General features: G+C 42.0%; 1 protein-coding gene across 1 annotated transcript in view; it reads left to right on the top strand.

Moving 5' to 3' along the window:
• cacna1ea (calcium channel, voltage-dependent, R type, alpha 1E subunit a) overlaps positions 1-26,779 on the top strand; it is a 116,120-nt gene that overhangs the window by 50,598 nt on the left and 38,743 nt on the right. Inside the window, exons 5-10 of the mRNA XM_085264785.1 lie at positions 5,181-5,287; positions 5,441-5,580; positions 23,524-23,627; positions 24,308-24,466; positions 24,950-25,140; positions 26,184-26,287. Coding sequence (XP_085120911.1) covers positions 5,181-5,287; positions 5,441-5,580; positions 23,524-23,627; positions 24,308-24,466; positions 24,950-25,140; positions 26,184-26,287 — 805 coding nt within the window. The remainder of the gene's footprint in view (positions 1-5,180; positions 5,288-5,440; positions 5,581-23,523; positions 23,628-24,307; positions 24,467-24,949; positions 25,141-26,183; positions 26,288-26,779) is intronic.

Below are 26,779 nucleotides of genomic sequence, written 5' to 3' on the forward strand. Positions count from 1 at the left end.
AACACTAATAAGAGTTTACTATCATCCGTCCGTCCTTCCGTCTCCCACCCACCTCTACCTCCCTGGTGAAATTACCTTCTATAGTAAATGTTTCACATATAGGTATGAAATGTTAAAATACCTATAAAACTAAAACATTTACATTTTCAAAGAGCAGCCTTCACTCACACATCAATGACCCTGTTGATGTAAACTCATGGTCATGCAATACCAAATTGTTTTCAAGCCCAGAGCATGTTATGTTCAAAATGTTACCTGGTTTGACATATTCAATTCATTCACTGTTGTCCACATATCTGAAGTTGGGTGGTAGCAGGATAAGCAGAGTAGTGTCCTCCTTAGAAACACTTTCGAGTACCTGCTGTGGGATCCCAAAGCATTCATAGACCAGTTGAGATATATCATCTCTCCATTGTGTTCAAGGTTTAATTCAATTATATTTTACTTGTATAGCACCAAATCACAACAGCGGTTGCCTCAAATCGCTTTACATTGTAAGGTAAAGACCCTACGATAATATAGAGAAAGCAGAGAAAACCCCAACAATCATATGACTCCCAAGGACCAAGTTCTTGGGCGACAGTGGGAAGGAAAAGCTCCCTTTTAACAGGAAGAAACCTCAGGTAGAACCAGGGAGGGGCGCCATCTTGCCATGACCTGTAGAGGGTGAGGGGAGGAAATCGGGACAAGGATACGCTGTGAGAACCAGAGATTAATAATATCTAATTATTAATATCTTTTTTTTTGTGTGTGTGTCCCGTTTGGATCTTTAGCCATCAGAATTGTTGTCTTAAGGCCAAGAAAGATGCCAGGCAGATTTATTTTACCAAGTGGATCATCATGGCCTTGCCATATTGGTCCATTTGATTGACCTTTATTATAATTATGTATTTATTTTATTTTCAGTTGCTACAAACGGGACAGACATGACTGGGGGATAGGACAGGGAGAAAGAATGAAAGAAAGAGAGGGAGAGAAAGAAAACCAAAGGGGAGAAGAGACGGTGAGAAGGGGGGAAGAAAGGAAAAAAAAAAACACAAACAAAACACCTGGATCACCTGTATGGAGAAAAAAAACAGAAGAGAAAGCAAACAACAAAGAGCAACATAATAAAAAAAACAGCACCATCACAATAAACTAGCTAGCAGTAGATATCAGTAGATACTAAAGAATAAACGATATTGTGCAGCACGCAAGATAGACAGCGCACAATGTGCTTTGAGGCAGCAGCCAAGAAAGGTGTAGTCCGCATCTGTGAATACCCGTGTGTACACCTGTGTGCATACCTGTGTGGATCAGCATGCTTGCATTCCAAAGGTTTCTCCATGTAACGATCTGCTAGGGAGTGTGGGGAGCCACAGCCCCGTCCTCCAGGGTATGAAGCAGGTATGGAGGAGATCCAGGCCCCAGAGTATAAGGACCCAAGGAGGACCACCAAAGGGGGGGAACCGTGCCACCCTCCTGGGAAGAGCTGAGTAGAGCCCCAAAGGAGAGGTCACCCCGCAGCTACGGAGCAGGGGCAAGAGGGGGTTGCAGTGGCGTGCCCGCGGGCTCTGCCGGCAGCCAGCTGTGCCAGAGAGGACCGAGCTTCAGGCCCAGAGGCCTGAGGGCATCCCACCCCCCGGAAGGAGCCCAGCTGGGCCACAGGCGCCCGGCCCCGCCAATCAGCCACCAGGAGTGAGCCGGTACATACATGAGCGCCCAGCCCCAGACGACAAGGACCACCAACACACCAACGTCTGAGGGCATCAACCACCGGCAGGGAGTGTGGTGAGGGGAGATAGGCCTCCGTACTTAGGAGGGCCTGAGATGTACCCAGAGAGGTTGAGTCTAAGACCCAACCTGACATATAGACACAGACGAACAGGCGCACGCGGACACAGACGTGCATTCCCACCCCATATGCACCACCAAATACTCGGCACTCACCCAATGTGTAGACAGACACAAATAGACACTGCACAGACAGTCGCACTCCCCAAACATACTCTATATCCCAGGTCCAGGTACCCCCGCCCCCAGAGGGGCAAGCCGCACCTAGACCCAGGACATGTAACCCTTCTCTCTGGGGTGGAGGCAAGCGGACCACCTCCTTATCTGCAGTAGCGGGGAGGCCCCGCATCCCAGACCCCTAATTATTAATATCTAACAAGGCCACTTCTTCCATTTGTCCTTTTCGTTGGAGGTGCTTTCCATATTTCAATATGAAAAAAGGTGATTGAAGAAGAAAACTCGCGTCATGCCCCCAGCAGCTTAGGCCTATTGCAGCATCCAGGTCTGCAGCTGGGTCTCCTTCCAGTTGTACACATCCAGAAAACCTTCAACAGGAGGTCCCAGGAGGCGTCCTTTTTATTAGATATTTATAATAAAATGAAAGTTTATAGTACTTACAATAGGACATACACTGGCCAACATTGTTTCATCACACACTAGTAAAATCTCAGGACAGAAAACAAAGATCACGCTGACGTAAAATCATGACAAAAGAAGTTTTGTGAAGACTTTCATTTATTTGTGTGTTTGCAGTGATGCCGCCTCACAGATAGTTGAGCTGCCCAGTAACCGTCTCATAGCATTGACTCTTGTCTGCAAGAGGAGCCTGTTGCCGTGGATACCTCTCTTCTTTCTCTTTCTATCTTCATTTTCTCCCCCTCTCTCTCCCCCTCAGTCTCTCTCTTCATCCTGTCTCACCCCTCCTCCAGTTTGCTGCGAGTGTTTCAGGGAATGTGGGGTGTGGCGGCTGCTCAGAGCTTTCAGAGAGCCTAAGGTGATGCTAGTTATTGCAGGGAAGTGAATCAAAAGATACACTTAAAATACAAATACAGACTAGAGCTTGAGATGTTCTTTTGGGCCGTGTTTTCCAGCTCATTTATGGATTTGTTTATCCAAAATCTTCTGGGTCAATCTGTGGTTCAGCCTAGGTTTAAGCTGGCACCCCTGCAGGCTAGTGGGAGTAAGATTGCATTTGCTCTGTTTATTTAACTTCTCATCACTCACATGTCCCAGAGTAACCCTGCTAGCTACAGCTGCCAGCACAACATCGATCTGTCCAGTTTCTTATTTAGCCTCATTCACTCCTCCTCGTCAACCTGTTTTGGAAGCTTCTAACTCTTTATATAACCATCATCTTCTCCTCCACCACTCGGCCCCCTTCATTTAAATTGTCACTTTCTCCTGTTGGATTCTTCCCTGTTGTCTCTGCCTCCTCCTTTCTTCAACTCTCCCTCTCCTCTCTGCAGATTTAAGCTCCCTTCCTTCCTTTCTTCCTCCCTCTGCTGCACATAACTAGGATAGAGGGGAATGCCCACGCAGAGCTTTAGATAAAAAGCACATTGCCGGCTTAGTTCAACCAAAGAGGGGCTGGAGTTGAACCAACAACCAATCTAGGTCTCACAGTACAGGCAGCGAAGCTCGAAGTAAGAGCGACCCTGTTTATAAGATCACAACCCAGGTCTTACCTGATAAGCCTTCTGCTACTCTGGCATTTTGTTTGTGTGTCTGCATGTCTGTGTATCCCTGTCGGCTGAGGCTGACCTCAGATAGCAAAGCTAAAGGGCTTCCAGCACGTGTTACCCTGCTGTTGGGTTCGATTCCCTGTAATTAACCTAACTGCATCCATTTGTGTTTGCTGGGAAATTCAGGTGTCACTTAATTAAAATACTTAAATAATTAAGAATTTTTGTCAGCAAATATTATGAAATGAACAAAACCAACAATGAATCGTTGATACTGAAAAGTCTTGTCTGTGTAGTCGGATCCTTATGCAGCAAATTCCTGCCAAAGAACTCGACATGCATCAACCTGCTGCTGCACTGCACAAGAGCAACACGCTTTATTTCTGTGGAGTAATGGTGATGCATTTAGAAAGCTTAATAATAGACAAGTATTCTAAAGGAAAGTATCCAGTACTGTACTTGAGCTACACTCATTCCTTTATATTTTGCTTCCAAAGACTTTCTTGTAATTTTTAAAAGTGGTTCAAACAGTTCTCCAAACTTTTTTTGTACATCTGTACTTTTTCAGTCCATTCCTTATACCGGACCATTTTCAGTGAAATGTTTTTGTTTTGTTTGTTGAAAAACTGACCTTCAAATCATTCAAGCATAAAAACTGTACCTAACTGAAGGGATAAATCTGTGTTGTATTTACACAAAATAGACAATTTAACAAAGAAACAATTTTTAAATGTATCTTGAGGCACTTTGTTAATAGCAGCTTATAACAAAAACACAGCTTGTTCCCATTTCTTTAGTTGAATCTATGAAAAATACCAAAGGTAACACAGGTCGATAGGCAAAAATCTTAAAATTGTATCTTTTAAATCCCGTTTAAAAACTCATTTATTCAACATAGCTTTTCCATCTAGTTAGTGTCCCTATTTTATATTTGGTTCAATTTCTTATTTATGTACTTTATCTTTTAGCTATATCTGTTCTTAGTAACTTTGTTCTTATATTCCCTTTTATTGCTGTATAATTAGTGCCCTTAACCTGATGACATATGTGCTACTTTGTTAATAGTCTTTTATTTATTGTCTTAACTTTCCTGTTTTTATTGTAAAGCACTTTGGTGTACCGCTGGTCTTTTAAACGTGCTATACAAATAAAGTTGTATTGTAAAAAATATTTTCTGTACCAACAAAATCATTTTTCATCAAATACTTGGCATATCTCGCCATGGTGTGTCCTTTAAGAAACTGGACATTTGGAGGACAAAGGAAGAAGTGATAGGCCTAAAACAACATGAACAGGATCTGGAAGTCATGTTCTTAAGAAATTAAAAAAGACTGTATTTCAGTGTGTGTTTAAATGTGTTTTAAAAATCATTGCACCTATTTCTCATTTTCAAAGCAACATGTAAAGAAATGAGGGGTTACTCAAGATGCTTGCATATACTGGCAATTGCTGACAGTAAGAAAAGCATAGAATCGATAGTATTAGTCTTTAAACTAGCATAAATCCAGAAAAAGGATACTAAAATATAGCCACTGTAGACGTAACCTATGCATCCACTGCCAAACTCCCAGTCAATAGTTTTTTTTATTATTAATCCATCTTTCTGTTTTTGGAGCATCATGACGGGACTACATATGCAATTTCATCTCACAACTTTATGCTGCATAATGAAAAACAAACTGTTGACATTATCTGAGCCAGTTGCTCCTTAACTTTAGCCTTCCACTCCATTTGAGTACATGATCCTCGCCACCATCATCGCCAACTGTATCGTGTTGGCTTTGGAGCAGCACCTTCCCGGAGAGGACAAAACACCCATGTCCAAAAGACTGGTGAGCTGCACATGATCCACAAACACAGTCACAACTCATAATCTCTCAAATCAAAATATAAGACTGTTTGAAAACGCACGACACTTTCATTTGCAGCAGCTCTTTGTCAGCTCAGTGTGAAATTATAATTTCTCTCTTGCTTTGTACTCACAGGAGAAGACAGAGCCCTACTTCATAGGGATGTTCTGTTTTGAGGCAGGCATAAAAATCATCGCCCTGGGCTTTGTGTTTCATAAAGGCTCTTACCTCAGGAATGGGTGGAACGTCATGGACTTCATTGTGGTCCTCAGTGGGTGAGTCCAACAGTGTGTGCATGTGAATGTGTGTATATTTACAGATCTGTGAAACAGGATTAGCATCTTGAATTGAAAAGGCTGGCGACTCTATGAGATTTATGGTGTGAAAATACAGTGCGCAGTGTTCTTAGCCTCTTTTTTAAGGAGCTCGCAGTTATTTCTAGCACCATTGGCTTCAAATGCTTTGCCTACTTGTTGCTTATTCATTGGTAATGTTTGAAACCTGAAAATCTTTCTTTTATTGTGGAATTTATGTTGCTAAAGCTGATGAGTGAACCATATAAAAGTCACACAGGAAGTCTTTTGTGTACCTTATAATGAAAGTGGGACGGTGGGAAAGTAAACCTCTTCTAAACCAACTGTTATTTGCTCTTTTTGTCTAAACTTAAACACATTATACTATGAATAATGCTACTGGTGCCTTGCTGGGGAAAGAACCAGGTGAGGATGAGTGTGCCATATCATATTTCATATTCATAATATAGGACATGTACCTGTGTATACAGCCAACAGTGACCTTTATCCAAACAGAACAGAGTAAAGGACATTTGCATCGTGCTTTTTATTCCATTAGTACGTTCAGAGTAACAGTTTCTATTTGCTTGAATAAGTTGTGCAGTGCTTAGTATTCACATAAAGGTACTCTTCTGTTTTTATGTAGCTGATTAAATTAACATTAGAAAAAAATATCCCAAAATTTAATTTTCCAGGAAACGCGCAGAGGGACAGATGTGGAGAGTCCAGAGCTAAACTGTGGAGAGCCAAACACTCAGTGGCAGCTACTGTACATAGTCTCCCAGGCAAAAACTCCAGGGGGGGCTCCAATCAGCATTCATCACCATTATGTTATAAATAATCTGACACTAATAGAGCAGAGCTGGACACATCAGGCTGCCGTGCTAGCTAAGTTCTAACTTCAAAATAAATTAAATAATTTCATTTCATTTAATAAATGATGATTTAAGTCTCCCCCACAGTTGAGGCTAGATATATGTATATATATATATACATTTATATGCTTGTGGTGCTTTATCAACTCTAAAGCTTTCAGAAAGGTGTTTTAGTGCAGCGGTCCCCAACCCCCGGGCCTCGGACCGGTACTGGTCCGTGAGTCGTTTGGTACCGGGCCGCGAGAGTTGAGGCTCAGGTTTTCAGCGTTATTTTGTTATCGTTTTTATCGTTAACTCGGTTTTCCTGGGTCTTTTCACGTGTGTTATGAATAAATCTTATTTTTTTCGGTACGGGTACTGGTTTTATTTTGTTGTATTTATCCGCGACACCTTAAAGGCCGGTCCGTGAAAATATTGTCGGGCATAAACCGGTCCGTGGCGCAAAAAAGGTTGGAGACCGCTGCTTTAGTGCAATCAAAACTCTGCAAGAAACCACAAAACATTTAACTATATCTGTTGTTATGAAACCCACCAGAAAAAATATCTAATGAATGTAAACATTTTGGCTAAAGAGGTCCTCCCTCTCTCAAGTTTTGGTCTGCTGTAGCAGAGCTGGTCCTCAAGTGTCTGAAATTCAGCACACAAACAACTTGTCTGATCAACAGGTTGTGATAACGCAGTAAGAGGCTGCGCTCTGCCAGCACAGGCAGGGAAGCTAAACATGAATGTGAATAAGCCTGAATTTGAAATACTTAAAGCAACAGATTTGTAAATATTTAATGAGGAGAAAGTACACGTGTGTGGACCTCAAGGCCAGTCAGTTTTGCTCTGTGAATGTAAACATGACCAACCATGAATTTCCACACACTAAACTTCAGTGTGCTATGACCAGAGCACTGTGCTGGAAGCTGACTAAGCTGTTGAAAAGCATCTCACTCAGTGTACTTACAGTACATTAATTGAATGGGAGTTAAAGACTCTGGGGATGCTCAGCCTGCTCTGTGGGGGGGGGAAGGTGTTGCATTATAGTGCATTTTACAGCAGTTAAATCCTCGGGAGACACGAGCGCCTCATTGTCAGAGCAGAGAGGGAAATGCTCATGGTTCAAAGGAAGAGCTTGATGAGACAGCAGATCAACCTCGACACCTGTCTCTCGCTCACACACACACACACACACACACACACACACACACACACACACACACACACACACACACAAATGAAATATTAATCAAGTCACAGGATAGAAGTACAAAGGGTGGCAGACACGGTTCTTAGAGAATTCTACATGATTCTGGCTGTTCAATTATTGATGAGGTCGGGCTTCTCATGATACTCCGCTCGCTGTTGGAGAGAGGAAGGACGTGAAGTTTGAGGAGAAAGATGGAGGAGAGGAGGGCACGGGAGAGGGGCGGCGTGGAGAGATGAGTTTTGTTCCCGCCTCAAGCCTGTTGATCGGCTGACGCCACTGTCACATACTCTTGTGAGGACACTCAACATACAGGCTGTTCTGATGTGCTTGTATCTTCTGAGTGTGCTGGGCTCCCGTCATGTAAATGTAAATGAATGCATCTGCGTGTAAGTTTCACGTGATGATGTTTCAGATGAATTCCATCTTTACCGAACAGATATTTGGGGCAAAAAACAGATGAAGGAACTTTTATAAACGTGAACAACAGCAGCTGCATTTATTCCACTCTCGCATGCTGTGGGTTGAATTTGAACTACCAGTTGTGACTCAGGGCGGAAACATGCTCGATCTGGCTGAAATAGCCTCTAAGGTTTTATTGTATTAATATTCATCATGATGAAGTGAGCTGCAGATAGTTCCCTCTCTAAATTATCATTTTAGCCCGTGCAAAGATAAATTAATGAAAATGTTCTCACCGTGTCTCTCTCTGTTTCCCTTTTTCCTTCCACCCGTTCAACACTTCCAGTGCACATCAGCACTTCCAGACTTCTAGGCTATCACTCTAGGTTTGCAACTTTATTGGAAAGCAGATAAATGTTATGAGATCTGGTTGGTATTATGAGATGTAACACCAGTTTTGTCTATCAGTCAGTAATTAGGAGGTCTCTACAGACAGGAAGAGTCTGAGTGTGTTGCAAATATTCTGCATATAGATGCTTTCAAATACAAACACTGAACTGTATTCATATTCCATTACAGTCGCTTGGCAGCGTCCCTCTATTTTTGATTGATTGATTGATTGAATCTTTATTTTGAACATGTTGAAAAAGTACAACAAAATAGAATTAAAAGAGACAAATGAACAAAGCAAAACAAAAGGAAAGAGAGCAACCACAACTCCAAATAAAGTTCATGTTCAAAAAGGAGCAGGAAGAAGCAAAATTGCAACCAAATTTTCATTGTGGTTGTAAAGCAACACTTTCATTCGTGTAGCACTGCAAAGAAAGTTTCTGTGCAATGAGACGGCGACAGCTGAGCTAAAGTAGGAGCAAGAAAGACTGAAACGGTGACCAGTCAAGTGATTTTTATCCCTTGGCTGCAAAAAGGTTGATGGGGTGTTGGCCTGACACCCTCTGTCCTCAAAGGATGCCATCCAGAAACTTCAAGAAAGATAAACAGGCAGAATAACTGTTGATGCAAATAATCAAAGTACCAATAATCAAATTAACATATGGAGAAACAAAAAGAGTGAACATTTAAGGCAAATACAGCATTACATATTAAAAAAATGTGCGTCAAAGAAGACATTGAGCAATATTAGATGCTGCTAAATGTTTCAGGAGCATGTGAATGTTGACCTCAGAGTGCAGTCAGTCAGTTAACAGTGAAGTGAGAGTGTGCTCTGTGCTCTTTGTGAGCCCCAAAGATATTAAGTGGGGAAAAGACGATTACATATTTTGTTTTACTCACTTGCTAAATAAACAGTTTGACCTCCATTTTTGAAAAAATGATCACGTGAGGGGATTATTGTTTTTTATTTACCTTGTGGGACTCTGAGAGATTCTGTTTATGTGTGTTGAAGCCTGCAGTCACCAAAACGCTCAGAAATAGCAACTTCAAGTGGACTTGACTTACAAGATTATGAGTTCTTATAGTGCAGTTACAACAAGCCTGCAGTAAATCCACTACGCTTTCAATCACACAGGCGGGAGCCCTCATTTAAAACTTTGCCCGTGGAAGCATAACACACGAGTGTTAGCTCAGACTACTAAACCTTTCCTCAGTGAGTACCCCGGACTCCCTCAACATTTTGTGCGAACATGTGTAATTATGGAAGCATTTGCTAAAAGTGTCAACGCTGGAGGCTGTGATTACCTCAGCAAGCTTCCTTGGTGTTTCAAGCTGGCCTGTATTACACAGAGCGCGCGAGTGGGAGGGAGGTATGAAAAACCAGATGGCACTTACTGTTTCCTCAAAAGCTGTTATCGTGTAACGGAGGGCTGTTGTGGTGGAAATTGGAATAGAGGGTTTTCCTCAGGCCCGCTCACATGGTTCACCAGCTGGTTACTCCTGCTGAAAAAGCAAGCTGTGAGGCAGAGCAGCGAGGAGGAGAAGCATGGGAGAAAGAAAGGAAGTGAAGAAGGACGAGATGGATAGAGCTGGAGCAAATACGAAGAAAGACTATTTGCGTAATCGCACGTACTAATTGGTATCGTGGTCGACGCGTTGGCTGGTAAGCCCTCCATTAGAGTGGCAAAAGTTGGCAGAGGCAACGCCCACCACGGGTTTGTTTCATCACTGTGTGCCAGACCCTCAGGGGGGTGAGGAGGGGGGGTGGTTAGCTCAGAGGCAGCTGATGAGTGTAAAGATAAGGAACCTGGGAGATGAGCATTTCTCTGTGGCTCTTATATATAGGATAATGTTTTCATAAACATTGCTGCCAAGTTTGTTATGAAGATTTTTTTCAGTCTTTTCTTCTTTACTTCAGAAAACACATCTTGATTTTATTCATTTGGATCCCCATTAACTGTGCCCTAGAGCTCAGCCAGTCTATAGAGATACTGCCAGCTAAGTACCTGAAATGTAATTTTGGAACACCAACAAGTAGAAAGAGGAGAGGGCTGTTTAGAAAGCCTGTGACAGGAAAATGTCTGAAGCACAGAGGGAGGGAAAGATACTCGGGAAAATAAATGATGTAATATGGCTCTGATGTAGCAAACACTTTAAAATATTGTTTTCAAGACTTTGAGAAATCTGTCTGTTTTTCAAAACGGCAGCTAGTTATCTTGTTAATGTGATGCTTGTCTGTAAATGATAAATCATTGAAATATTTTTAGGGCAGTCAAATATTGCTCCTAACGCTCGCTCAAAAGAGCGGCACAAGTCGTACTTTGATTATTCAGGTTTAGTTACATATAAATCCTGTAATGTAATTTTGTTCTAGTGAAACAATCACAAGTAACAAAAGTGAACGTAATGTTTATCGTTCACTTACCATCATATAGACTCATTTGCCACTTTGTTGGGTACACCTATACAACTGGTTGTTAACACGATTATCTCATCAGATATTCAGAGATGTAGGCAGGATCAAGAAGACCCACTGAAGTTCAAACTGAGCATCAGAATGGGGGAGAATGGTGGTCTAGGTGACTTTAAATGTGGCATGGTTGTTGGTACCAGACAGGCTGACCAAAGCACTTCAACAGGCATTTTCCCACCAATCAGGAAAAAAAAGAAAAAGAGAAAATATCCAGTGAGGAGCAGTAATCTGGGTGAAATGCCAGAGGTCAGAGAAGAATAGGCAGACTGCTTTGGGCTGATTGGACAATCCAGCATCACAGCAGCAAAACCTCTAATAGACACGCCGGTCCACAGAGTCCACTTCACACTCTGCTTCTCCAAAACATGGAATGAACACGCATGCAGACGTTACAGTTGATCAACTGAACGTTATTTAAATGCAACAGTCTGAGTATCCGTGACCTTCCCTTTATGACCACACTGCATCCATCTTCTGATGGCTGCTTTTAGCTCTGTGCTCCATGTAACGAAGCTCAAATCATCTCCAACTGGTTTCTTGAATATGAAAATGGGTTGACTACACGTGACTATAAATGGTCTCCATAGTCTCCAGCTCTCAATCCAGTAGAGCACCTTTAGGATGTGGAGAAACAGGAAACCAGCTTTCATGGATCGTGGAAAACTGCAGTATCTGTGTGCTGTCATTTCAATATGGACCAAAATTTCCGAGGAATATTTGAGGGACTTTGTCTCGATTCTTCTCGGAACAGATTCAACAGCTCTGAAGGAAAAAGGAGGTCCAACATTTTGCAAGGTGCATCTAATAAATTGTCTGATGAGTGTATTCTGTAGAGCCGCTGTCGCTAACATTATGTGAAAAATTAAGTTGTTGGCTGTGGTCAAAAATATCTGTCACAATTTGTATAATTAGGACTCAAATGCAGGACACGAGCAGACTGATTAACAAAAGGCAACTTCAGGGGGCTCTCCACCTTGAGCCTGGGATTCTGGCTTTGCTTAGGCACTCGGGCCGCAGCTGGTGAGTCGCCAAGGTTGTCCCAGGAGGACCAACTCAGGGTCAACCGCGACCCCCCCTCAGAGAAGAGCAGAAGAGAGCACTCTATCCCTCTTCTTCTCTTTTATTCCCCCTCTCTTTCTGCCAGCTTTCTCCCCAAATTCACTTTCTTTCTTTTTCTTTTCTGTCCGTTATGGTTGTAATAATCCAAAATAAAAAAAATCCTAATAAAGTTCTAATAAAATATGACTATCAAGTGGACAGTTATAATAAATGCCACAATGCCCCACTTGTACTAACAATTCTGATTGCTGCACTGTTGGACACGACAGGGGAAAAGAGTAATAAACTTTAAGCATCAAATCTCCAGATGGTGGAGAGAGAATCAAAATCCAAAAGGACAAAGTGACACAAGAAACCAAACTCACTTCCAGAGTAATTAATCAAACCATGAGAAACTAGAAATCAAATGCTAAGAACTAACATTCAAGATCTACCAAGATGATAATTAAAGTGAAATAGGAATCAAAATACCCATCCATCCATCTTCATCCGCTTTATCCGAGGCCGGGTTGCGGGGGCAGCAGCCTAAGCAGAGAAGCCCAGACCTCCCTCTCCCCAGCCACCTCCTCCAGCTTATCCGGGGGAACACCCAGGTGTTCCCAGGCCAGCCGAGAGATATAATCTCTCCAGCGTGTCCTGGGTCTGCCCCGGGGCCTCCTGGTGGGACATGCCCGGAACACCTCACCCAGGAGGCGCCCAGGAGGCATCCTTGTCAGATGCCCGAACCACCTCCGCTGGCTCCTTTCGATGTGGAGCAGCAGCGGCTCTACTCTGAGCCCCTCCCGGACGGCCGAACTTCTCACCCTATCTCTAGGAGGAAGCTCATTTCTGCCGCTTGTATCCGCGATCTCGTTCTTTCGGTCACTACCCAATCAAAATCAAAATACCTCAAAATAATAAAAACTTAAAGCGCTAGAAGAGTAACAATGAACAGAAAGCCTAAACCAAGAGACCCAAACCAGGACAAGAACTTTATAAACCTGTTGAATTATGCTGCGATGTTATCTCGTTGTTTTGTACATTAGCTTGGGAGAAAACAGAAAATGACAGATTTATACCTTAAACTGACAGAGACAGTTCCCTTTGCTGTGAGAGCAGTTTATACTGCAGGCATCAGACTTTATTCTGACCATTTCCTGCTCTGTTACTACTGCCGACCAGAAGGGAGAGCTAACGCGAGAGCTTCAAATTGATTTACATCAGTGAAGCCAACACCCTTAATATCAGCCAGCATGGGATGTGCTATGTTTCTCTCCATCTCTTCACTGTACTTCACATCTCGGCCCTCTTTCACTTGCTTTGGTTTCTTGGCTTCAGTTCAATTTTCTTCAGTTTTTAATACATTTCTTAAGCTTTGCTCTTTAAATGATATTAATATGACAGATAAGTTGTGAACATGCATCACTGCACCTGACTCACTGAAGGCTGCGAGCACAATCTGTCTGGTGTGTATTACTGTTACTCGTGCGTATGAACCAAATGTGCCACTACTGCACGTCTTTTAGCCAGCAACACCGTATGTCTGCTTGGCATTCATGCACATGTTAGACGTGACTATATCAAACTGTCTCTCACACACACACATATTCACACAGACGTGTCCTCTCCAGTCTTATTTTCCATCTGTTGTCTGATCGATTGATGAGTTCAGACATAGCAGGGGTGGATATGTCCCCCTGAGCTGTTACCGTGGTGACTGAGAACCCCGCCCCAGGTCAGGCTGTCACTGGCTCCAGTCCCGCTGCTACAGTTAGTCAGAAAAGGACAGAAAAGTGCAGATACACCTGTTTCTTTGTATGTTTATGTGCGTGAGTGATGGCAGCACTCTTCTCTCACATTTCATTTGGCCTTTGTTTTAAAATAAACAAAGTGAAACATGATTAAGATGAAGAAAGAGAGAGCAGTTAGTGACATTTGAATCCTCGCGCAGACGTGGTGTTTTACCTGTGATCTCATCCCGAGGCAGTGAATGATGATCATGATGCCGAGGAAGCTGACAGCCTAACAGGTTCTCTCTCTGCCCCTGTGTGCTCTCCCTCCTTCATCCTATAAAGACGATGAATGGGCTGCGAAACAAAGCCCGTGTCAGGGGTCTTTATGCAGTCCAGTCTAGTGTCTGATTAGAGACGATGAGGTGCTACACTAAGATCAAAGGGGTTCCTCTTTTTGAAGGAACTGAAGTCAAATGAAATTCAATTTGCAACTTAAAGTTACACAAACTGAGGGAGGGTCAGGGCCATTTCTCAGTCGTGACCTGGCAATTTGTCTTCACGAACTCAATTTTACTCAGAATTTAATTTTTGCTTGCAGTAAATCCTCTCCAGTCTTACATTTGTCTCTGAACGAGATCTGGTAAAAGACGTGATTGACAAACTACAAAGAGTACGGTCGCAACTGAAGTCTCCTCAGATGATGTTCAGAATGAAATTGCATTTTTCAGAGACAAACAGAAATGCGTGTGCAGCCGGTGGCAGCGCCGAGGAGCTTACTTAGGATACAGTGAGAGAGGCTGAAACACACATGCTACCCACGTTACAAAACACTGGCTAAATCTGGGCACTAATTTATATTTTGAGTGCATGAGTCATAAAGCAGAACAGTATAAATGTATTAATACATCAATAAAGATGTTACATTTTTAAAAAAGTTCATTGTTATTGGGCACATCTTTGCTGGGTTTCTGTGTCCAGTTAGATTTGAGAGATGCTGTATAGCGATTTACATCACACCAGCAAATATGGCTGAATTTAATGGCTGAATATAGAAAAAAGTTATTAAAATGGAGGATTTATCCACTCAACATAGAATTGTTGTCTTAAATCCAAAGTAATTTTGGTGCTTTGTGGTTTGGGGCTTATTATAACTCCTTTTACAACATGAAACACACAGCGTGCCATTTAGTTTCTAGGTTCTATGCTTCCTCCCCACCTAAGCAGCATACTCACAGGAACACTAGAGGTCCGTTAGCTTCGGACATATATGCCGTTAGTGTTTTGTTATTTTCTTTCATATTTCAAAGTGAGAAAAGAGGCTGAAGAGAAGATTTGTCCAAATACAACCTGTGTCTGTGAATCTTGTTTTGACCACATCTTCTAAGAGGAGTCAGAATCAACAGTTATGTTGCCAAGAGAGGCTACTGAGATTAAACTGAGCCTGAATACAGACACTTCGCGCACCTCTGGAGATTTTCACTTGTAGAAAACCGGCGTTTGATCTCTGCTGGAGTCTAAGCAAAGGACCTGACTAACAATTGACCGTGAATTTGCATTAGAAGATTGCTTTCAGTGTACTGTGGCTTGTAAAAAGCTATGAACTTCGACCTTAGATGCTGCTCGGTGTTTCTTAAGGGCACTCTGGTTTGTCACTGTCAAAATGACGTCAGTGTCAGTGGAGCTCCTTAAGCCATGTTGCTGTCACAGTTGTGTCACTGCCAGGAAGCAACATAGCACTGGCTTTGAGACAAAAGGCAACCTTCAGCCCAAACACAGTATTTACTTCTTTATATTTGTGTCCATCTCAAAAGGAACACTTGAAAAGTCATTGTAAGTTTGCTATTGTTGACACAGGGACTATATTTTTTATACTATATATAATTGTAATATGATAATACAGTAATTCTGATAATTATAATATTACAATATCATGATAAATACATTATAAAATGAATAATTTATAAAACATCCTATATTATAATTTACTGAGATGCACACACATGTGCAGCTCCCTGGATAAAAGCACCTTTGACAGCAACAGTAACTCCAATAACAAACTGTTACAACCAAAGTATGCAGAAGAGCATCTCTGAACGCACAACATGTCAAACCTTGACGCAGATGTGCTACAGCAGCAGAAGACCCCACTGGTGCCACTCCTCTGTTAGGAACAGAAAACAGAGGCAAGGCAAGTTTATTTGTACAGCACAACTCAACAACAAGGTGATTCAAAGGGCTTTACAGAGACATTAGAAACAAAAACAAATAAAAAGCATGATTTAAAATTGATTAAAACAAGCAAACAAACTAACTAATTAACAAACAAACAAACAAACAAAACAGATAAAATCAGAACAGTAGATAAAATCAGTAGTTAAATGTAAGTTTTGAAATTTAAGCTTAAAGTGTGGATTTGGTGCTTTATTCAAATGCAGCTGAGAACAGGTGAGTCTTCAACCTGGATTTAAATAAACTGAGTGTTTCAGCTGATCTGAGGCTTTCTGGGAGTTTGTTCCAGATATAAGGAGCATAAAAGCTGAATGCAGCTTCTCCGTGTCTGGTTCTGACTCTGGGAACTGATAAAAGACCGGATCCAGATGACCTGAGGGATCTGGAAGGTTCATACTGGGTCAGGAGGTCACTGATGTATTTTGGTCCTAAACCATTCAGAGCTTTATAGACCAGCATCAGCATCAGAACAGAGGCTCGTGTTCAGTGTTTTTTATTCGCTGAACTCAAATGACCTCCACGAGCATCAGATCTGAATCCAGGAGAGCACATTTGTGCTGTGTGAAATGGGGCAGGTGCATCACGGATGTGCAGTCGACAAATCTGAGGAACTGTGCGATGTTATTATGTCAGAATAGACCAAAACCACATTCATGTTTCCAGCACCTTGTTGATGGGGTTCAACCGGGTACCAGTGAGGTGGACCTATTAAAGAAGTGTAGAAGCATAGAAGTGTTTTTGCTGCATAAGACGTTTTTGTACACCATCAATACTTCTCATTGATGGTGTGATTTTAATCAATTTTACCAGCATCTACTGATACTCAAAACTTTCCCTTTATGACCTCCTTGTGAATTAAATGATAGTCATTTATAACAGGTGTATGTGAGTGTGTGATGTAAAAAGTGTTGGTGACTCATGTCTCCAATGAGCTAAATTAACATCTCTCCTTCATTCACTCTCTCTCACTTTCTCTGACTTCTAACAGATGGCTACTGAATCATTTACCCATATTTATTATTCATTCTGGCCAAAGAGCAAACATTTAGCTAACTGACATATAAACCAATATGCAGGCTGATAAACCCAGGCCAGTATCTCAGGCTGTTGATTTAAGGAATAGTTGCATTTGACCTACCTTCCTTCCTTCCTTCCTTCCACCCACCCCTCTGTCCGTCCGTCCGATCTTGCACAACAAATTGTGTTTCTTATGTGTGCGTTTGGGGTTCCTGCTGTTTTTCGGTGAGGAGGAAAGAGAATAAAAAGGACAAATGAGGGGGGGAGTTAAAAATGAGTGAGTACACTGTGGGAGGCACAGAGGCTTATATCAACTAAACCAACCAGAGCAGCACTGTAGGAGTTTTTTCATGCAATTCCTTCTTCTGCACACACCACCCACCACACTGTGAGAGCAGCGGTTTTAATTGATTGTCCTGCAGAATCTTACATCTCCCTAAACAGGAACCCTGTGATGTATGTTTTTTAAAAATCACACTCAGCTGTTTCTTCCTTCCACAAGTAGTAGTAATAATAATAATAATAATAATAATAATAATAATGGATTGCATTTATAGGACTGTGTTGTACTGTAAGTGAAAAATTGTTTCTCTATTGTTAGAGTTTTCACAAAGATTAAGACTCGTGCTCATGGACACATCAGCTGAGAGGATATTTGCTGGGACGGCAGTTGGGTCTTACTTTAAGATGCTAGTTTTAATTAAGCTATTCTTTCAACATTTAGTGTAATGCACAAAATATGGTGTTAGTCTTCCTGCTGAGACAAAGCTTTCTATCTCGGTGCAAGAGTTCTCATGTGTGCACTGTATTGTACTGCGTGAACTTAGTTGAAGCCTCTTCTGACAAATTCCCAGGTTCATTCCAGGAGACGAAAGAGGGAGAGATCATTTGGAACAAAGTGATTATACAGCTTGAAGCGTTAGAAAATAGCAACTGCATAACCAGCAGTGACAAAATAATTCAATAATTAACTGTGACAATAAAATAAAATCACAGCATCTGTTGCAATAAATCTGCTCATTTCCAGTAGCAAGTGTGCCTTCTTAACTATTTGTTCTTGAGTAATGTTTAAAACCCCTACAAAGAGCAAAATGGCAACAAAACACCTTCAGTATCTTAATCTTTGATTAATTTTTATTGTTTATTATCCAGTTTCCTTAGCTTCACCTCGTGCTATGTTTCCCTGTGTAGTGCTGCTGGAGTCTCTCCGCCTGATGCAATCTACTGGAATTTGTACACATGAAACATGATGACTGTGTGCCGTACGCGCTATTGGTCTCTGTCGTGGAAGTAAAGGCAATCACGGCTATTCTGTATCCCTCAGCATTACAGAGGTCCTTCAGTTGACTTTAGGATGTGGCTGTGTCCAAAATCAGTCACTCCTCACTATGGAGCGGACTGTTTAGAGGTTGCCACTATGTAGTGGGGCAACCGTGGGTCAGGGGGTTGGGAAGCTCATCTTGTAACCGGAAGGTTGCCGGTTCGATCTGTCTGTCTTTGTCGTTGTGTCCTTGGGCAAGGCACTTCACCTATTGCCTACTGGTGTTGGCCAGAGGGGCCGATGGCGCGATATGGCAGCCTCGCTTCTGTCAGTCTTCCCCAGGGCAGCTGTGGCTGCAACTGCAGCTGCCTCCACCAGTGTGTGAATGTGAGAGTGAAGGAATAGTGGAATTGTAAAGCACTTTGGGGGTCTTGAAAAGTGCTATATAAATGCAATCCATTATCATTATTATTATTATTATTATTATTATCATTATTAGTGTTGTCCAATAGGGAGAATAGTGGACACGGAGCATCCTACACTGGCATAAAGAGTAATTTCCAACTCCTCCTTATTACCCATGATGATAAATCAACATTTCGACCCAAACAGAAAATCCAGTTTGCACTTGCACGGAGTCAGACGTGCACAAAAAGGTCATAAGGAACACGTAAACTACATCAAACACTAACAGGAGTAGGAAGTACCAACACGAAAGCCACACAAAGATCTAACCTTCAAAATAAAACATTAAAAAAATCAAACATTCCCACTGTGCAGTTAGATCGTGTTTCTGTGTTTCTTAGTTAGTAGTTATCCACTTATTCTTCCTTCTTCCTGCTTCGCTCTGGTCAGCATGTCTCTCTGGTGTCTTGTTTTCAGTTTTACTTCCTCAGCAGTTTTGTGGTTATTATTCAGACCTGTGTGTCATTACCTTCCTGGAGCCAATTCCCTGATTACCTTCATGGGTATAAATAGTCCGGTCTTCTTTAGAGTCTTTGTCAGATTATCTCTGTCTTCCTTTGTGGGCATAGCTAGTTTGTGGCACTTGGCTCTAAAGGTTTTTGTTCATTCTTTCTGTAATGATTACAAATGCATATCTTACTTCAGCCCATGTGTTCTGAGCAAATTGTTTCATGCGAGGCATGTAACGGAGAAGCACCACTGAAAAATACACTTTGATTATAAAGGATTTTTAGGGGAAAAGAGGTATTGCCTAAAAATAATGAAAAGAAATTAACTGTATTTTCTTTGTCTTTTCTCCCAGAGACCTTATATGGCACCATCATTCATCCTCCTCGTTTAGGAGTTTTATGACTTTTATAAAATTCTCTGCGACTGTCACTGATCTTGGCTGACTTGAAGTAAAAACTGATGATAATCTCAAATCCTGGCAATGTATAGAAAATAATGCAAAATTAACTGTAGTTTACCTGAATTAATCAGTTAATCTAAAAATCAGATTTAGGGATAGTTTAAATTTGTGTCCTTCAAGCACTCGTTTTATCAGCGCAGAGTGATTTTTATAGTTAACTTACTGAACAAAAATTCTAAAAATGTGCCAGCTATGAGTAAATGATTTCAAATAAAACCATAGACCCATCGTTCTTCTTTTAAATGGCAGAAACTTTCAGTCAGAAGGATAAATACAGATGTAAATAACAGTGCTAATCACCGAGTAACCGGGCTCTGTGGTGCCATATTGTGCGTGCTTGCTTGAGGCACTAAAGGCCCCCACAGACCCACACAGGTGTTTTTAGTTAACATGCTAATTACACCTGTATTGTTTTGCTTTTTTTTAAAACTATAACAGTGTTACAAATGTAATGTAACAAAACTGTCAAGCACTAATAAAATGATAACAGTGTACCTATCCTAACAGGTGCTACAAAACTCACATGTCCATCAAGCCCGACTGGTAGACGCCCACACAGTCCTTAAAAGAGCTTTCATCAGTCAGCATAAGTGAAAACACCTGCATGGATGCGCTGTGGGGTTTTAATGAAAGGAAATCATTAAAGTCATGTTAATGTTCCTTGTAACACCTTTGATTTTCATGCTCTTGCTGTTGCAAAGGTTCATTTTGGAGAAATGGAAACGCTGTAAGTGAGCGATGGCTCTCTGAATACTGTTAGAGGTGTTGCAGCGTCAAATAATGACACGTTACAATGAGCAAATACAATATGGATTACTGTGTGTGTAACAGAGTCCACGGCAGACCTGATGACATGCTCACGGTTGCCGTACACAATCACACGCTCGCAGCTTTCCAGCTCAGCCGACACTCCAACAGCATGACGTCAGTCCGCACAGAGGCGTGATTGCGGATGCCGTGCAGGTGCGTCCACCGTCCCTGCAGCAGCACCGCAGACCACGCCCTGTCACAATGTGTTGTACACGTTTAAAGTTATTCCATAACACACAATCAATCATTGAAGAAAAATCAAAGAGGATTTTCTTCTGCTGGAATATAATTTGAATCCTTATTTTAACACACAAAACTGATCCTGTGACTCAAAAGCTGCAGACCGGTAATTAATGTCGTTACAATATCCAGGTGCGCTCACATCACATTCGTTAACAGCTCAACAGCGACACGGAGCATAAGCCACGACGTTATCAGTATCACGCCACGACAGCTGTCACGCCAGATTTGTCACGCAGCGGGGAGCTGTCACCTCTGCAGGGTATGTCATTGTTACTCACTTATCATGGCTGACAACTCTGACCAGGCCATCGGCTAAGTTCACTACAGTGCGTCTCATATAACGCTCGCAGACATGCTCAGAGTGAACGGACACGTTTTTCTGTCTGACAGATCCCAGTGACTAAAAGCGACTTTATTCATTTTCAGAAACACCAGTCACCTTTGAGCTTCGAGCCGTCCCTGAGATCGGTTAGGTTGTCTAAAGATTTATTACAAGGGTAACCCAAACCCCCTTGTTGCCATAGGACCCCCTTCAGTTGTGGGTGTGGCTAGCCCTGTGAAAGGCTCCCGAATGAATTTTATTTGGAAATCTATTGAAAAAATAAAAGAAACTGCAGAATAACCAACACTTATTTGTGTTTGTTTTGTTTCATCCTATAACTCTGGACCACTTCATGGTGTTCATGAATAAAATGGTGACTAATACCACTAAAAATGAATATTCCTGCATTACCGAGAAGGAAGTCAACCGGGAGGTGCCAAACTCCTTCTTTGAGCCAAATCGGCCATGTGTTGTGCTTCCCTTGGCTGATTTAAATCTGCCACTCTCTGAGGCCAACCTTCACCTTCCTCATGTCCATCACGTAGGTGGTGCCAATGGCCAGACGGCTGTAATGTGCAATATGTCTGTAACAGTAATGAGTATAGCAGGCTGTGGGACAGAGGGAATTGTTAGTGAAAGCATGTTTCTGCAACATTTCATTAGATAAATATGTGTATATATTTTTTTCCTAATAAATCTAATAACATATAGTTTAATTTGGTGCTGATATGTCTATTTATTACCCAAAATATTGACTCTCAGATGGCATTTTTAAAATTTTTTTTAGCAGAGGAAGCTTCTATACATCTGAGCCTTCGCTCTAATGGCCTCAATCCATTTTCATACTATGAGTCATTTATTTGTGTATTGGTAGGCTTTAGCAGTAACTACCAGTATGCTTAGTATGGCTATAACATGTTATTTAGAAATGTTGTCTCAAAATCTAACAAACAAGCAAAAACTTTTACCCCAAAATGGTTTTGGACTTTTCTAACTGTGGTTGCACCAAAGTCCCAGAACACAATCTAACTTCTGCAAATGGTTGTTGCTGCAAAACGGAGCCTGGGACGTCCTCTGAATATCAGCGGACTGAATGAGAAAGCCACTTTTAGAGCCTTCATCGCCATAACAGTTAAAGAGCAGTCAGGACTGATGGTCTGAAGAAAGATGGAAAGATGAGGGAGGTCGAGGATGAAATGACGGCGGTGTCAGGAGGGAGCGAGTGGTTGGATTAAAAGGAGGGAAGGAGACGAGAGAAAACAGGAATAATCAGCGTGTTAGTGAGCTGTTGAGGCTGGGATGAGGAGGGAGTGGCTTCAGGTGTGAATGCAGTTCTATTTCTATATCTGCGTGGATGACGGGGAGCTATTTTAATCCTTCTCTCGTCTCCTCGTCCCCCATCTCTTTATCTTTTTTCTTTCTTTTCATAATTAAATCAAATGACACTCCTTGTCTTCTAACAGTACAGACCGAACTAATTCTCACCACTCGATCACAGAAATGTAATTGGGTCTGTGATGCTGCGTTTCTAGCTGTGTGATAATCAAGTATGCAATTACCGTTGAGCAAATTACTGCACATAAAGATGATACCATAAATCATCTGTGATAATCCACCTATCAGTTTGCTTAGCTCGTCTATGTCTTTACTTTTTGGTCATAAGTACGGTCCTGAAATAAAATGCTGTATCACTCTTCCCTTAGCGAACCTATCGTCTACTCCCCTTGCACTGCTTTTCTTTTGTTTATACCTCACTTCGTCATCCTTCTCTGCCTCCCACTCTGCAGGCATCGAGGTGAAAGTGGAATAAATAAGTGCTCAGGTCGGTGGACAACGTAAAAACAGAATGAATCAGAGGTGGAGTATAATTGGGAAGGTGGTTGAATGGCAGATAGAAGGGGAGAGGAGGGAGGGAGAGGTTTAGGGATGAAGGGCAAGATATGAGGATAGAGAGAAAGGGGAAGCAGGAGGGCAGACTAATGAGAGACCAGGGGTGAGATCACCAGACACGACTTTTTTTCTTTCTTGTCATTTTGAGGACTGAAGGCCACAGAGGTGTTTTTTAGAGAGAAAACAAGACAAACAAAGTGAAAATGAGACCTGTGAAGGGCTTTGTGTAGAGCATAAAAGGCTGGCGTGTTTGTAACGTGTGCGTGTCCACATGTGTGTCCGCGAGCTTCGCGTCCCTGCAGCCTGAGGGTGTCCTGCCTTCTCCTGATGGAGCTGCTTTCTTTGTTCTCCCCCTAAATAGCAGTTGTCACGGCCGTCCTCCCACACAGAGGGAAAGAGCCAAAAGTCCCCCAAATAATCATTGTTGTTGTTTCTCCTCTGTGTTCTTCGCCTGCCGGAGACCCTCTCGTCATCACAGTCGCTATCTAAGCGCTGCAGCCGTCCTCCGACACTGTGCGCGCCGGCCTCGTGTTTTTATTTTTCGACACGGCTCCGCGCAGCCTACAGAGCATGAAATTGTGGTATTAATGTGCATCTGCGAAACAGTGACAGTCCTGTTCTTTCTCTTTGTCTTCTGTTTGTGTGGGTTTACACATGCACACGCGTTTGCTCGTTAAGGATCCTGGCTGCAGCAGGGGCACACATGAACATCTCAGTGGACTTGAGGACGTTGAGAGCTGTGCGAGTACTTCGACCTCTCAAGCTGGTCTCGGGCATCCCCAGTGAGTTTCACTTATACTAAATCAATGTGCCGTTGTTGTCCTTTTCATCTGGATCTATGTATGCGCAGGCTGCGTGTGATAAAGAGGATTAATGGGTAAGCTTAAGCAAGTGGCAAAATAAAAGCAACCCCGTTATTGGCAAATACTGATATTTGGTATCAGCATAAGGGTTTAGCACTCAACACCCGTACAAACCCATATGGAAAAGATATATATCAATCTTATAAAGTTTGTATCTGTCTTGTGTGAAACTTGTATGAAAAGCATACAAGAGTGAAAACAGATATAAGATCCCTTGAAAAATTATATAATGAAACTTGTATGTTTTGGATACTTACTAAAACAATGTATGAAAGTAATGAGAAAGTGGCCACTTTCATGAGTAAATCATGTAAGTTTTTACTATTTCTTTTTCATATGGGAAGTTTTATTAGTTTTATTATGTTTACAAATACAAAGAGCTACATGCACACACACACAAACAACAGCAGAAGCATAACCTCCTTCTTTCAAACATAATTTATGTCAACAAATTTGCAACACTTTTCACTTTGTAGCGATTTTTCACTAAAAAGAAGTTCTAAAGGATTTTATGAGAAGCTTCAGCTGATTCATTTAAATTGTTGTGTGTGTGTGTGTGTGTGTGTGTGTGTGTGTGTGTGCGTGCGCTCTCCCTCCAGGTCTGCAGATAGTCTTGAAGTCTATAATGAAGGCCATGGTCCCTCTGCTACAGATCGGTCTGCTACTCTTTTTTGCGATCCTCATGTTCGCCATCATCGGTTTAGAGTTTTACAGCGGCAAACTCCACTACAGCTGCATCCCGAAGCCTGGGATCCTGGGTACAGACGCTCAGAGTTCATCTTTGAATGTCAAAGAGACGACATTGTCTCATGGATAAGTTATGTTTGTGTACAGCAGTCTCATGCATGTTTATGCACTTCTTTAGGTAGTAGCTCTGTACTCATAATCACAAATGCATACACACATGGGCACAGACACACACCATACTAGGCTGCACCTGGAGATGTGATCAAACCAAACCCTCTTCTGTGTAATTAAACCCAACAATGCAGGCTGGCACAATGGCTCATTGTACATTCATAGGTATCATTAACCTCCGAGCAGCTCCTGTCACACACGAGCTGAATGGACAGTTTGATAACACAGACATACTCGAGTATTTTGTGGTCAGATTACTAGAAAGTGGACATTGATTGGTTTAAGCGTTTCATGCTAAATCCTAAAGTGGACCAGATCCGGTTTTTCACTTTCACTTGTCTTACTGTGGGTCTGTTTTTCTCACTTTTCATCTCTCTCTTCAGAAAATGAGACTATGGACTCATCTGAGGTCGAGTTTCCGTGTGGCGTGCGTAAATGTCCCGCCAAATACACCTGCAACGATACCTGGATCGGGCCCAATGATGGCATCACGCAGTTTGACAACATCCTGTTTGCTGTACTCACCGTCTTCCAGTGTATCACCATGGAAGGATGGACCACTGTACTCTACAATGTAAGACAGCTAACATGCACGGCTCTGCCATTCATAGTATTTTGCTGGATCGCTGCAAATTATTAAAGCATAGCAGTAGTTTGTTACAATTCAGACTCCATTAACCTCAATGAACAGAAAGCAGCTTAGCTGCAGGATGTTAATGACTGCTAAGTGGATGTTTGCGACCTCTGATGTAGTTTAGCTGCGGATGGAGAATATGGGGGAATATGTTAGTAGGAGATGATTGCAAAGAGCTACGTTGGTTTTCCTTAGTTCTCATCCTGCCATTTTAAGACCTCTGGACCTCCTGTGAGTGTTGTGAGCTGTCTCAAAAGTTTAATCTATAAATAATGACTCTAACTTCTGTTATGTGTCCCACTTACCATTATTTTTATTCAGTTAGTAATTGAATAAAAACAATGGCGAGCAGGACAGTTTGTGTTTTTCTTCAATATGAAGAACACTAAAAGAACGGATGCATGACATGCACAGCCTTTAATTGTTCATTTTTGCTTGTATGCTTTTGCTTTTATCTCAGTAAAGCAAAACGCACGCTGCTGTGCCAGGGTGCAATTTGCGGTCAGCTGCCTGCTCTTTCAGTTTTTATTGAGATGGATGGAGGCATACGATTTGCCAGACTGATTGCATTATGTCGTCTAAAGTGATGGTGAATGAGTGAGGACCGACAGAGGACAGAAAAGGATGACATCAGCGCTACTGTGCTGCTGAAAATGATCTGCGGACAGTGAAGACGTCCTGGGGTTTAAGAGAAATATGCACCTGCGCTGTGTACACAAAAACTAAAGCCACTTGACTAAACAGCAGTTGTGTTGTCATGCTTAGGTCCTGGTGCTATAAAATAAAGAAACAACGTGTTATCTAATGATGTCCAAGAGAATAACCCCCACAGATCTATGGACACAGTATCTGTATCGGTTCCTTGCCTGCAGACCTGAACCTTACACCTGTGTCTTTCTGCTGTCTTTTCCTGTGGCAGCATGGGTCATGCTCCAAGCTGTCTTGAACTAGCTAAGATTTTTATATATATATATATATTTCAGACCGACGATGCCTTGGGCCCCAGATGGAACTGGCTTTACTTCATCCCTCTAATCATCATCGGCTCCTTTTTTGTCCTGAACCTGGTGTTGGGAGTCCTCTCTGGGTAGGTCCACTGACATTTTAATCTGTCGTGGGTTCAGCCTGTTCCAACACTGATGTAAATTTAAGGGGATTTTTCTTTTTTCTTTTTTTAAATTCACTGGCTTTTTCATTTCTCGTCCTCTATCAAATAGTTGTGAGCTAGAAGAAGTGTCATCAGCAAACAGCCAAATTAAAGATTTAGAATAGAAAATGAAATTAAAATGACATCTTCCTGGTTCAAGTAAGCGTTTGGTCAGTCTACACACTACATTAGAGTTACTGTGTAGTTTGCTAACAGACGCAGGTTTAGGGCTCTGCTGTTCTACACCTGTGTTGGGCTCGTCGTTCCCTGAGATGGGCTGCAGCCATACAGCCAGCTCGGTTTGTTTGTTGATTTAAGATGACTTAGACTTGCTTTGTTCACCGATAAATAGAATTACTGACAAACTAGCTGCTGCCAACTCAAACCGTTTCACTAGGCGCTGTCTATGCAAGTTAATTAGTTTTACAGAAA

This window comes from Mchenga conophoros, linkage group LG23 (assembly GCF_057382185.1).
Source record: "Mchenga conophoros isolate Kocher_MC1m ecotype Shallow Benthic linkage group LG23, M_conophoros_male_GT1.1, whole genome shotgun sequence".
Classification (NCBI taxonomy): Eukaryota; Metazoa; Chordata; class Actinopteri; order Cichliformes; family Cichlidae; genus Mchenga; species Mchenga conophoros.